This window comes from Abramis brama (assembly GCF_963993115.1).
Source record: "Abramis brama genome assembly, chromosome: 20".
In the NCBI taxonomy this organism is placed as follows: Eukaryota; Metazoa; Chordata; class Actinopteri; order Cypriniformes; family Leuciscidae; genus Abramis; species Abramis brama.
The window spans coordinates 19,703,595-19,717,675 of record NC_139982.1 but is presented as its reverse complement, the minus strand read 5'-3'; the positions used below and the strand labels follow the sequence as shown (position 1 = coordinate 19,717,675).

At 38.0% G+C, this 14,081-nt stretch overlaps 1 protein-coding gene across 1 annotated transcript; it reads left to right on the top strand.

Annotated features, from left to right (window-relative positions):
* The first annotated feature begins 2,091 nt into the window (after positions 1-2,091).
* LOC311071000 (uncharacterized protein) lies at positions 2,092-12,707 on the top strand. Its single transcript, XM_084095214.1, has 3 exons — positions 2,092-2,203; positions 6,342-7,931; positions 10,366-12,707. The coding sequence occupies exons 2-3, from the start codon at positions 6,355-6,357 to the stop codon at positions 11,951-11,953; spliced, it is 3,165 nt and encodes a 1,054-aa protein (XP_083951340.1). The 5' UTR covers positions 2,092-2,203; positions 6,342-6,354; the 3' UTR covers positions 11,954-12,707.
* Positions 12,708-14,081: the final 1,374 nt, after the last annotated feature.

The following is a 14,081-nucleotide window of genomic DNA, read 5'->3' as shown; positions in this document are numbered from 1 at the left end:
CGACTTGTAGACGAGCCTGACTGAGTGGAGGCAGGGCTCATTTGCATATTACTAAATGAAGCAAGTGTGTAGTTACATTCAAGCTATTTAAAGGCATTAAAAAACAAATCACAGGAAAAAAACGTTTAAATATGCCATTTTGGTGATCAAAGGGGACTTTAACTCTTTCCCCGCCACCTTTAAAAAAAACTTTTTTATATATATAAAGTTGCCAGCCAGTGACAACATTTTTGACAGTTTTCACAAAATTTTCATGGCCCCCAGAATATTTAGTTGTATGAATATTTGAACGTGCAAAATATCAAAAGAAAGAACAGAGCCTCTGCTTTTAGTTTTTCTCAGTCACTTTGGTACATTTCTCAGATCACATCATCTAGTCACTTGTGCACATCAAAAAAGGAATTTCTCATTCTTTTAAACAAGTTGCAAATGCTTTGGTACATTCATGCAAATGATTATGTACAAGTGTCTGCTGTTTCCTACATTATTAATTGCAAATGTCATGTTGCTCAAAATGTATTATACTGGTTCTCTGTTAACAGAGATTCAATTGAAGAGTGTTACCCCTCAAAACATCAAGGCAACTCATTGCTAAAGTCATTAAATGGTTGAAATTGTTGTCATAATGCGTCAAGCATCATTTCTATTAGACTTTTTGTGTAAATGTGTCCTGAATTGATTAATTGCGCCGGTGAATCTTGAATTTCACTAATGAAGGGGAATGTAAAGCATTAGATCGATCAATGATCAACCGGTTCTCTAAAATAGCTCAGAGATGCATGTCATGAATCGTCAATTGGAAAGCACAGACAGAGCTCAACACAGAGTTACAATAATGCAAGAACAACAAGGAAACAAACAGGGTCAACATCCGGGAAGAAGAAGGGGAGAATGGATGTGTGGTGGACGGGCATGGAGGCAAAGCAGAGGAACAGGTCTATAAGGCAAAGTACATATACACGTTTCTGATGAAATAAGAAACACTATTGTGGAGCATTTTCTCAATTATGACCTGAAATGGCTGAGGTGGGTCAAAAGGTGAGGCTTGATGTTGGGAGAACAACTGTTTAGCCTACTCATTATGTAGACAAGTATTTCAACATACTTCAACGTACTCTAATACTATATACTTACTGTAATGTTTCATATCACAATATTACAGTATAGTAAAAACACTTCATACAGATACCACACAAAAACACACACATACATATATGGGGTGCACATAAATGGTAAAAAAAAAAAAGAAATGATGCGCAGAAAACGTGGAGGGAAGCGCTTTTGAGTACCAACATTTTTGTGGACAGGGACATGTTTACTTACTGGAGTAGGATCCATCTCTGGTAAGACAGCAATCATGATGATAAGTGTGTTTATTAATTATTAGGGGTGCAACGGATCGCAGTTGATTCGTGATCCGTACGGGCCAGGCTCCATGGTTCGGCATGCAGATTCGCGGATTAACTGCAGTTTAACCATCATAGAGTGAAAGTTTATCATTTGGACATGTTTTGTCTTGCCAGTTTACACATTCAAATGATTTTAAATGCGGAAGAAGAGGCGAGACTCGCGTGCTGTTATCTGTGTGCACAGCCAAAGAGAGAGAGAGAGAGGCACGTTTCAGAAGCGCGCAAACACCAAATTGATTCGTCTTTCACATTTACTTGCGTTAGTGACTATTTAGTAAAGTGTCAGTTTTTCCCACCTGGTGGTGATCTGCTGACACTGCAGAAGTTTCCAAAAGTCTCTGTACTTTATACGTTGTGCTGAAAGATTCTCAGATTACCTTTTATTCTTTCTGCCTTTTACACAACTCTCCCTTAATGGTGGGTGCGTAGCATGATCTTCAGTCTTTACAAAGCCAGACATTTAATCTGAAGTATCTTGTGAACTTCTAGTGTGTAGTGTAAAATCACAGAATTTTCTTTTTTTATAATTTCCTTGAAAGTAATAGATAGCATTTCATTTCGGCTGGTAGCAAATCATGGTTTAAAAACAGATTCTTTGACCCTTAATGACTGTGGCATTGTTTTACTGCCCTGCGTCAAGGCACCTGATAGGCTTTTGCTGAGCTCACTCATTCAAAGGTACCTTTCACCTAAATGCACTTGATAAGCTCAAGCGTTGCAGGACAAATGTGTTTACGGTTTTGGACGCTACACTGTGCCAAGGTGTACTTCGAGGAGTAGTAGCAGTTTGTCAGGTGAGGATTGAAATATTCCTAAAATAGAATTATCTCAAAATAGAATTTGTTCTGACAAAGTACAAATTCTTTCTTGGTCAGTCCATATATCAGATTTTAGATTGCCATTCTGCTCTTAGTTCATTATGTAATATCTTGGCCTTTTATTGTGTGTACAGTATTTATTTTTGACTTAAACCAAATTCTGCTTCACAGAACTTTTTCAGCTTTCCATCAGAAGTGAAATTTGTATCAGCTGTTTTGTGATTATTTTTTATACTTTTTAACTTATGAATTTTTTTTACAAAACCGAATTAGAAAATGTCAAACGAACGCAATGTTTTTACTATGAAAGGTGAATGCACATATTGCAAGGTATTGTTTTAGCATGTACTATATTGAGGGAGCTTTCTTCCAGATGTTGCAGCATGTGTAGTGAACGATTGCATAACTTTGATTCGGAAGCTCTCAGAATACAACACTACTAAACAAATAGCCAATTTAGAAATACACAAGGTGAGACCCTCTTACTTTTTTCCTGCAAACACTGTGGCCCATGCCACAATTATACTTTACTTCAGTAGACCTGCTTTGCATTTAAGTGTTGTTGCAAACAAAGTGGTTTTTACAAGGTACGATGTTGATGCCAAGAGATCCACATCATTGGAATTACCAAAGTTTCTTAGTTTATATATGCATATATGCAAAATTTAGTTTGATGTATTTAGTGGCAAATAAAATGCATATCCAAGCAGAACTGTATATTCCACTTTGTTTTCAACGTGAAATATTATGAATTATTATTATAAACACATGAATTTCACAAGTGCAAAAACGAATGTGCACATGTGAAACGCATACATGGTTTTGGAACAGTTCCCATGTGAAAAAATAGGAAATTCATGTTGTTTTTACTGGACAAATATAAATTCTTCTGCAAAAAGGCCCAGATGTTATTCTGTAAGTCAAAAGTCTAACAGATCAATAACAGCAAATATTAGACTTGGAGAGCAGAATGAATTTCTATCACTAATCATTGGCATCACTGGTATCCAATCTTAATGTACACTGAAAAACAATATTGTAATTTTAACTGTAAAAGACTGTAAAAATGCGACCTGTTAATTGGTTTACAGTAAGTTCCTGTACTATATACAAATAAAACTATTATTATATACTATAAAACAAAGAAAAACTGTAAGAACCTGTAAGAACCCTTTTTTGAAAGCAAAAAGAACAAAAAGAACAAATCAACTTATAATTTATTGTATATTACAATTCCTTGTGTGACAGCTCACATTTGATGTTTTTTTATTTGAATAATTATGTTTCTTCTTGTTATTTTTTTGGTCAGTTATGTACATTCGGCTTTTATATCACGTATTATGTTGTTAAATGATTGTTTATTGCATTTTTTGAGTGTCATGTTTGTTACCATGATGGCATTTTGTATTTGTGTACATTTACATTTATTTATTTAGCAGACGCTTTTATCCAAAGCGACTTACAAATGAGAACAATAGAAGCAGTTAAACTAACAGTAGGACAACAATATGCAAGTGCTATGACTTTTCCCAGTTTAATCTAACACAGTACCAATTATTATTATTTTTTTTATAAAGATAATAGATATAGGGCCCTATTTTAACGATCTGAAACGCAAGTGTCAAAGCGCAAGTAACTTTGTGGGCGCTGTTGCTATTTTCCTGGCGGGATAAATGGCTCTTGCGCCCGGCGCAAATCTAAAAGGGGTTGGTCTGAAGTAGCTTCATTATTCATAGGTGTGGTTTGGGCGTAACGTGAAATAAACCAATCAGAGCGTCATCTCACATTCCCTTTAAGAGCAGACGCGCTTTTTCCTTGGCGTATTGCTATTATAACGGCGGATTTGCCAGGCGCGCGCCAGGAGCGGTTCACAGCCGAGGAGAGCAACGCTCTCGTCACGGCCGTAAAAGAGAGAGAAGTGACATTGGGGATGGAGAAACACACCCAAATTAAACAGGCATATAATAATGTGGGTAAATGTGTAAGCTAGATGTATGCTTTTATAATAAATTGTCTATCTATCTATCTATCTATCTATCGTTCGTAATAATATGATTTGCAAAAATGAAAACTGCTGCTTCTGTGTAGATTAGAGAATCAAAGTGTATGCGCGTTGTGCACGCTATACATTATGGTCAAGCACGCGCCCTTAAAATAGCATAATGAACAACGCGCGACGCGCCACTGACTTTAGACTAGGTTTTTTCTGGCCAGTGGCGCAATTGTTTTATGGAACAGTAAAATAGCACCAGGGATTGTTTGCGCCGGGACACGCCTCCTTTTTTGCGCTGAACCGCCCAGGGAGCGCAAGTTCATTCCCTAGTTTAGCGACGTGCTTTTGTGGAGGGAAAAGCGCGCTTTGCGCGGGTGCAAAATAGGAATGAAACATGCGTCGGTGTACAAAGTAAATTACGCTGGGTGCAAGATAGGGCCCATAGAATAGAAGAGAAAGTATTAATGGATCAAGTGTTGTCGGAAAAGATGCGTCTTCAGCCGTTTCTTGAAAATGGCTACGGACTCAGCAGCTCTGGTTGAGTTAGGCAGATCATTCCACCAACCGGGAACAGTCATGGAAAAGGTCCGAGAAAGAGATTTTGTGCCTCTTTGAGAAGGCACCACAAGACGGCGTTCACTTGCAGAGTGCAAGTTTCTGGATGGCACGTAAGTCTGAAGTAATGAGTTTAGGTAGGAGGGAGCAGAGCCAGTGGTTGTTCTGTAGGCAAACATCAGTGACTTGAATTTGATGTGATTTGTTAAAGACCACTCTAGCTGCAGCGTTTTGGATCAGTTGCAGAGGTTTAATACTGCAAGCCGGAAGACCTGCCAGGAGAGCATTACAATAGTCCAGTCTGGATAGAACCAGAGCTTGGACAAGGAGTTGTGTAGCATGCTCTGATAGGAAGGGCCTGATCTCCTCCTGATGTTAAGGCGAATCTGCAGGACTGGGCAGTATGACTCTGGTGTGCCTTCTATATATTAATATGTGCATCAGCTTGTTGAAAAACTACTTGTGATGAACACTGATTCATCATGTGGTTTTCTCTTTACCACCAGTGTTATTATGGCGGATGTCAGTATACAGCGGGTGAAATAAGTATTGAACACGTCATCATTTTTCTCAGTAAATATATTTCCAAAGGTGCTATTGACATGAAATTTTCACCAGATGTTGGTAACAACCCAAGTAAGCCATACATACAAAGAAACAAACAAAAATAAGTTCAGAAATTAAGTTATGTGTAATAATGTGAAATGACACAGGGAAAAAGTATTGAACACATGAAGAAAGGCAGGCACAAAAAGGCATGGAAATTATTGTCTTTCCACTTCCGTATTATGGCCCCAAAAGTGCTCACTGGACCATTCAGAAGCTTAGAATGGCGCCTATAACCAATGCCATCATTATGTTTTGCAACAATTAGGTTGCGAATGTCTTGAGACAGCTCTTTGCTTTTACCCATCATGAGATGTGTCTTGTGTGACACCTTGGCAATGAGACCTTTTTGTAGGCCATCATTTGGGACTGAACCAGCAGTTATTAATTTCCACGGACAGGGGGCTGGATTGCTTTTTAATTACTGTAAGTTTTCAGCAGTTGTCTTGGCTTTCCATGCCTTTTTGCGCCTCCCTTTCTTCATGTGTTCAATACTTTTTCCCTGTGTCATTTCACATTATTACGCATAACTTAATTTCTGAACTTTTTCTTTGTATGTATGGCTTACTTGGGTTGTTACAAACAACTGGTGAACATTTCATGTCAATAGCACCTTTGGAAATATATTTACTGCGAAAAATGATGAAGTGTTCAATACTTATTTCACCCGCTGTATGTAAAAAGTACAAAAACAGTAACAGCATGGCCTTGCTAATTCAGCAGAAAAGGGCTGTTGGATTTACTGGTTTGAAATGTTTTTTTGTTGATAATTACAGTTTAAACTGTAAAATGTTCAGGTTGTTCTGTAAATAAATATTTTTGTAAACATTTTACTGTATTTTTAAATAATTATTCTGGATGTGTAAGATAATTTTACAGTGTAAAATAAGCTGGCTTTTGTTTTTCCTGGTCCTTTCTCTTCTGTTTCCCTTCATTCTTTCTTCTCTTTTGTTTTTAAAGGTTGTGTAAGAAGATGCGTCATTCAGCACCTCTCGTTTTGTTGTCGCTCTTATGCGTATTATTTGGAACAGATGGCGGTAAAGTGCTGGTGTTTCCACTGGATGGAAGTCACTGGGTGAACATGAAGGTCCTGATCGAGGAATTACACTCAAAAGGTCACAATGTGACGGTGCTTAGAGCCTCTAACAGCTGGTATATCAAGGAAGAGTCTCCTTTCTACAATTCCATCACCATTCCAAACACAGGAGGATTTGACGAGGACTTTTTTGGTTCGATGATCAGCCGTCTCTTGAAGATTAAAAGAGAAGGACATTCCATTTGGAACCGCTTTCAGCTGGAGTATGAAATCATCATGAAGTTTAAAAGCATGCATGAAGATATGTTGCAGATGATGGAGAGAGTATTAAAAGATGAAAAAATTATAAACTCAATCCAAGATGCTAAATACGACGTGGTGCTAGCAGACCCAGCTGCTGGAGGTGGTGCAATCATAGCTTACAAGTTTAAAATTCCTTTAGTTTTCAACGTTCGTTGGACGATTCATGGAGAGGGACATTTTGCCATTGCTCCTTCCCCCCTGTCTTATGTCCCTGTCCCAGGAGTAGAGCTAACAGACAAGATGTCATTCCTTCAACGTGTCAAGAATGTTTTGACCTACCTTTTCACCCAGTTCCAGATTGCAATCATCGCTGAACCTACCTATTCTTCTTTTTGTCTCAAACATTTTGGTCCCAATGTTAATTATTTCTCCCTTTTCCAGGATGCCGACATCTGGCTCATGAGAAATGACTTTACCTTTGAATTTCCACGACCCACAATGCCCAATATCGTCTATATGGGCGGCTTCCAGTGTAAACCAGCTAAGCCGCTTCCAGCTGATCTTGAGGAGTTTGTGCAGAGCTCAGGAGATCATGGAGTCATTGTCATGTCTCTAGGCACCCTTATTGCTCAGCTTCCACAAGACGTCACCAATGACATAGCAGCAGCTTTTGCTCAGCTTCCTCAAAAAGTGATTTGGAGATATACAGGACCTCGACCTGTGACCCTTGGTAACAATACCTTACTTGTGGACTGGCTCCCTCAGAATGACCTGCTTGGACATCCTCAAACTAAAGTGTTTGTGGCACATGGAGGCACCAATGGAGTTCAAGAAGCCATCTATCACGGGATTCCCATTTTAGGTCTACCATTAGTGTTTGATCAGCCAGACAATCTCTTCAGGATGCAAGCAAAGGGAACAGCAAAGATTGTAGATATTGCGACTCTAGACAGGAATGTGTTTCTAGAGGCATTAAAGGAGGTTCTGCATAACCCATCTTACAGGGAGAACATGCAGAGACTGTCCAGACTGCATCACGACCAGCCAATGAAACCTCTTGATCGTGCCGTCTTCTGGATTGAGTTTGTCATGAGGAATAGAGGAGCCCCTCATTTACGAACACAGTCTTTCAGAATGTCCTGGATTGAGTACTACTCTATAGATGTTATTTGGACTCTAACGGCAACATTTTTCATATTTGCATTTTTGATTATATATGTGATTCGATATCTTTTTAGAGTTCTATTCAAAAAGAAAGTAAAATGTGCATGATTTATAACTACTGTATGAGTTCGTTGTGCTAATTTTGTACGGACTATTTAGAGCAGCATTTATTGTCAGTAGAATCCTGAGCCTCAATAGATGCAAATTTCATAACTGTGACTAATGCAAGGACTAAAAAAAGTTTTCCCTGGAATTATGAAGTTTATTTTTTTGTCTTAACATGCAGTTTAAAAGTTGACTTCAGTCAGATGTAGAGTCTATGTAGAATGTCATGTAAAGGTTTTAAACAGAAATTATATTGATTACACGTTAGATCACACATACTTGGACAGACAGATGAAGACTGTATCTTGACGATGATAAAACCCTGTAAATCAGTTATGACTGTGTAAATGCACTTATTGAAACTGTGATTGACTTTGGATTATGAAGCAATAAATAACTGAATAACTGTCCAATTGTACAGAACTGAAATTTTACAGACTGAAAGTTCAATTCTATCCGATGCTGATTTCTTCTCCCTCTTCTAGATTGCAGACATGATTTCATGATTTTTTTTCACCCTCGTCCAAATCTTTGGTCATTGGTGCCAACTGCATTCTGTAACACTTGTGGCGCTTTTCCGCATGATAGCTTTGTACGGGTCACTTTTGGGGGTTTTCCACTGTGTACAGTACCTAGTACTTACAAAAATTTTTAATACCACCTTGGTTGAGGTTCCAAGCAAGCCCTGCCGATACTAAAATGTGATTTATAAACACTGTAGATCACTGATTGGTCAGAGAGAATCGCCACTACCAGCATCATTGGATTTGTGACACGAGACACCAAACCCACTAGATTTAAATAGTCAGCAACAGCCACCGCAGTATCATTTGTTCGCACAACTTTTTTAAACGACTTGCTTTAAACAACCGTTGCACGCAACTTGAAAAAAGAAATGGCTGTATCGTGGTCAGTAGATGAGGTGGAGGCGCAACTATAATGATCAGTCTATATAATCCAACCAACTTTGAAGCGATACTAAACTGCAGTGGAAAAGCAAACCGAGCCAAAGTAAAGCAAGCCGAGCCGAGCCAAGTTGTGCCGAGTCATGCCACACAGTGATAAAGCCCCATTACAGATGTAGTATCTAGCCTTAAGCCCGTACACACCGAGAATGATAACTATAAAGATAACTATATTAAAGGGGCTATATGCAATATAGCTCTTTACAGCTGGGTGGATTCTGATTAGCTAGCAATGTTTTTATTGTTCGTCAGCTGGATAAAATCGTTCTGAAAGTGATTCCAACGATATAGTTTCTCTGTGCTGTTATCGTTATAGCTGTGGTGTGTTACGTCCCTGCGTGGTTGCCTGTCTCTCTCTCTCTCTCTCCCTCTCTTTCGCGCTCTTAGGTTTGCTCCACCTCCCGTTTGCTGGAGGGCTATCGTTTGCTATCAGTGGCGTGACGCCACCTCCACCCCAGCCAAACGAGTTCTTCGACAGCAGTTAAAATGATGCTGACAGAGAGCGTGGATGCAACTTGTTTTCTGCCATTTGTTTTTGTTGTTGCCTTGTATTTTCTCTTTTCGTTCAGTTTTGATTTTTGTTTGGCGTTACGGAAAGGGTACCCTATAGAGTTAAGAGGACAGTTTATATGTCACGTGACCTACATTACAAACACGTAGGTAACTCGATCTGTATAGAACATCAGGTAAGGAAGTGAATGCCACCCCCTGTATGTTTTGTTTGTGAGATAGAGTAAGGAAGTTAGTGCGTGTGACGCCGAAGAGTTTTTGTCTTTTCTTTTCTTTTGTTTATTAGTTAGGTAAGAGGTTTAACTACGAGTTAGAATGAGTTTTGTTTTGTTACTTTCATTTCTTTGGCTTCACTAATTGCGTCCTCTCATTACTCTTGGTTTATTTATCTTTCTAGTATCTTTTTGATCTACAAGCCGCTTGTTGTTGTTTTTTTTCCATTGTTTATATTCATTCATCATCATTATTATTATTATTATCATCATTATCCTTTTTCTTTTGTATATTTCATTTATGTATAATAAACTATCTTTTTCCGCTTTATTTTGTTGCCATGTTGTCTTTTGCCACCTTTACCACGCCAAATAGGGTCATGACTTCAATGTTTCCTCTTCTGACCTTGCAATTCATAAGAGTTTGTAACAGGTGTGAACTCTATTCTTTGATATTGAGAACGATTTTTAGAACTATATCTTTAGAGTTATCGTCCTTGGTGTGAACAGGCCTCTATAGTTAAAGCAGAATGAGACTTTATTGATTGTTTTAAATGATTAGTTCACCTATTTGTTTCATAATTTACTAACCCTAATGTTGTTCCAAATCTGTATGACTTTATATCTTCTGCCCTACTACCTCGCAGTTTTACAGATTATTTCAGGACAATAATAGGTATTGTATTTATCATTGTATTTTTGAAATCTTGTGTACTCTTTTAATTCGGTTATATTCTTTCTTATCAAAGGTGGTCATTTAAGATGCATCACTCCACCATTCTTGGTTTGTTCATCCTGTTATCTGCTCTGTCAAGATCTTATGCTGGTAAAGTTCTGGTCGTCCCTGTGGATGGAAGTCATTGGATTAATATGAAGGTCCTTATTGTGGAGTTGCATTCAAAAGGTCACAATATCACCGTGGTCCGAGGGTCTAGCAGCTGGTACATTGAGGAAAAGTCTCCTCTCTACACTTCCATTACTGTGGACAATGGCGAATTTGACGATGACTTCATGGAGAAGTTTCTCCCTCACTTACTGAAAATACAGAGACAAGGAAGATCATTTTGGAATGAAATGACACTTGCTGATGAAATTTATAGGAGGTTTACAGAAATTCATCAGCTAATATGCAATATGACAGCTACAATGTTTGAAAACGAGACCTTGATGAATTCACTGAAAGATGCTGCATATGACATTGTTCTGACGGATCCTGCTTTTGGAGGTGGAGTGTTACTGGCACACCGTCTTGACCTCCCTCTTGTGTTTAATGTCCGCTGGACCATGTACGGAGAAGCCCATTTTGATATAGCTCCATCTCCTCTCTCATATATACCTGTGACAGGGTTACAGCTAACCGACAAGATGACTTTCAGTCAGAGAGTAATGAACGTGGTGACATATATAATGATTTTTTATAAAAATTCCAAATACTTTGGTTCTCCTTACCAAGAGTTCACCCAGAAATATTTTGGCCCCAGTGTCGATTTCTTCTCCCTCCTCCAGAATGCCGACATCTGGCTAATGAGAAATGACTTCACTTTTGAGTTTCCACGACCCACAATGCCAAATGTCGTCTACATGGGTGGCTTCCAGTGCACACCAGCTAAGCCACTTCCAGATGATTTGGAGAAATTTGTACAGAGCTCAGGAGAGCATGGGGTCATCATCATGACTTTAGGAACTGTTTTTGGTCAGCTTCTGAGTGAAATCAATGATGATATTGCTGCAGCTTTTGCCCAACTGCCTCAAAAGGTTATTTGGAGACACACAGGACCACGGCCTGCCAATCTTGGTAATAACACATTGATTGTGGACTGGCTCCCTCAGAATGACCTGCTTGGACATCCTCAAACTAAAGTGTTTGTGGCACATGGAGGCACCAATGGAGTTCAGGAAGCCATCTACCACGGGGTGCCTATTGTGGGCATTCCTTTAGCTTTTGACCAACCTGACAATCTCTCCAGGATGCAAGCAAAGGGAACAGCAAAGATTGTAGATATTGCGACTCTAGACAGGAATGTGTTTCTAGAGGCATTAAAGGAGGTTCTGCATAACCCATCTTACAGGGAGAACATGCAGAGACTGTCCCGACTGCATCACGACCAGCCAATGAAACCTCTTGATCGTGCCGTCTTCTGGATTGAGTTTGTCATGAGGAATAGAGGAGCCCCTCATTTACGAACACAGTCTTTCAGAATGTCCTGGATTGAGTACTACTCTATAGATGTTATTTTGACTTTAATGGCAACAGTTTTTATATTTGCATTTGTGACTGTTTATACAATTAGATATTTTTGTCTAGTTGTATTCAGAAAGAAGGTGAAACGTGAATAATAGTGGCTAGAAATGTTTTTTAAAATGTTTCCAGATTGTTTCCTGACAGCATTTGCTTTTGTGAATCTTACATTTTGTTAAACATTTAAATGAATTAAAGAAACAATACTTTAGTCCAATGCATATTATAAATAATCATTTAGAACTAATTCAAAATTCTCTATACTGTTTGTTTTAAGCAACATTTTTGCTCTTAGTGTATAACAATCAATATTATTAGGACTTGCTACAGACAAATATCATTTACATCTATCAGTGACAATACAAGGGCTCAGATGAATCCCAATCATTATAATTAAATTTGTTTTTGTGTTTATGATTGAGTCAACATAATTGTGAATGACTTCTCTGTATAAGCTTTTGATGAACTCTTATCTGACAGTTTTATGAAAATAAACACCCTGTAATGAAGAGGCACCTGATCATGTGTACATGATATGTTATCACCCCCTGACTCTTATACATAGTGAGATTGTGTAAAATCAGTCATTGAAGCAAACTACAGTGACTTACAGATGTAACATCTAACCTTATTACTGAAGTGGCATTTCTTGATGGCAAGGGATAAGTTAACCCTTAAATGCATTAATGTTTTTCCAATCATATATATATATATTCTTATATACAGTATAAGAAATCAACAGAATTGTGAATGACTTTTCTGTATAAGCTTTTGCTGAACTCTTATCTGACAAAGTTTTCTGAACACCCTGCAATTAAAGAGGCATCTGGTCATGAGTTCATGACGATATGTTATCTCTCCCTGACTCTAAAATCTGCCATCTTTTCCACCATCGGGCCTAAACGTTCTAAGAACGGTTCCAATTATATTTCCACTTGAGCCTGGTACGGCACTGTGCGATTACAAAATGTTCTCGCCTCGGAATTCTCAGCACGGTTAGCTAATTGCCAATTAGCCAATTTCTCTGTAAGTGTGCTATTTGAGGTTTGTAAAGACAGAAAACCAGAAGACTTCTGTATATAAGTTTGAATAACAACTGAATGAGGTCAGAGTTCAATTCACTTTTACAATCATAATTTTATTCAAAGTTATGAGTATCAAACCTTTGGAAAAAACAGTTCAAGTAATTTGCCTTTTTGGATGCAAAGAGCCTCTTCATTGCTGGTTGTATTTGTTATATATTTTTATTGAATTCCACATCCTTTTGGGCTTAGACTTGAAAAAGTTCTCTTCTACAAAGTTTTTGTGTGTGTGTGTGTCTTTTCCTTGCTACTTTATGCAACTGATTCAATTCTTTCTGAACAGATTTTAGTGCTACATGGTTGTGATTATATCTCCTTTGTGATATGAAGTTTGTTATTTGGGTAAATAGTTTCCTGTTTTTTAGTAACCACATTATCTGTATAGATATTTACATAGTCAGTTATTACTTCTGAGGTTTCATCCATGTCAGCACCATAAAAAATATCCCACTCAGTGCATAAGAACCAGCCTTTCAGAGACTCAATGCTGTTTTCCAACCACAATGACAGATCTTTAGTCACAGGTTTAGAACTCTTCAAGACTGTCCTGTATGTTGGAATAAGATAATCACTATTGTGATCAGAACTTGCCAATGGGGCCTTGATTTTGCTTTACAAGCTTTCTTAACCCTCTATGGCATGACTTTTTGTTTTTTGGGGAAAAAAATCTTTCACCCCATTTTTTGGGAGCTTGGGGGTCCTTGATAACATATCCATCATAAAATGTGCCCCCCCTCCACCCCTGAACCAGATATGGGTTTGTTGCCTCAGGGCAACACTGTGCTACGAGGGTACTAAAACTCAAAGGTTTTCTACATAGGTGGAATAGGGAAAACAAGCAATATGTGCATTTGAAAATGATTTATTTTGACAAAAATCAATCACAAATGGTTTTAACCTATCACAAACATCAAACAATCAACAAAAACAACTATTACTATTAATTACAACTAACACCCCATATGTATGTGTATGTGTAGTGTTTGGTGTAAATGTTCATATGAAAATGAAAATTTATACATAGTGTTATGGGGGGTGTTAGTTGTAATTAGTAGTAATAGTTGTTTTTGTTGATTATTTGATGTTTGTGATTGTTTGTTTTTTTATTGTTTTTTCTATGTTTATCTAACGTAGGGTGCTTTCA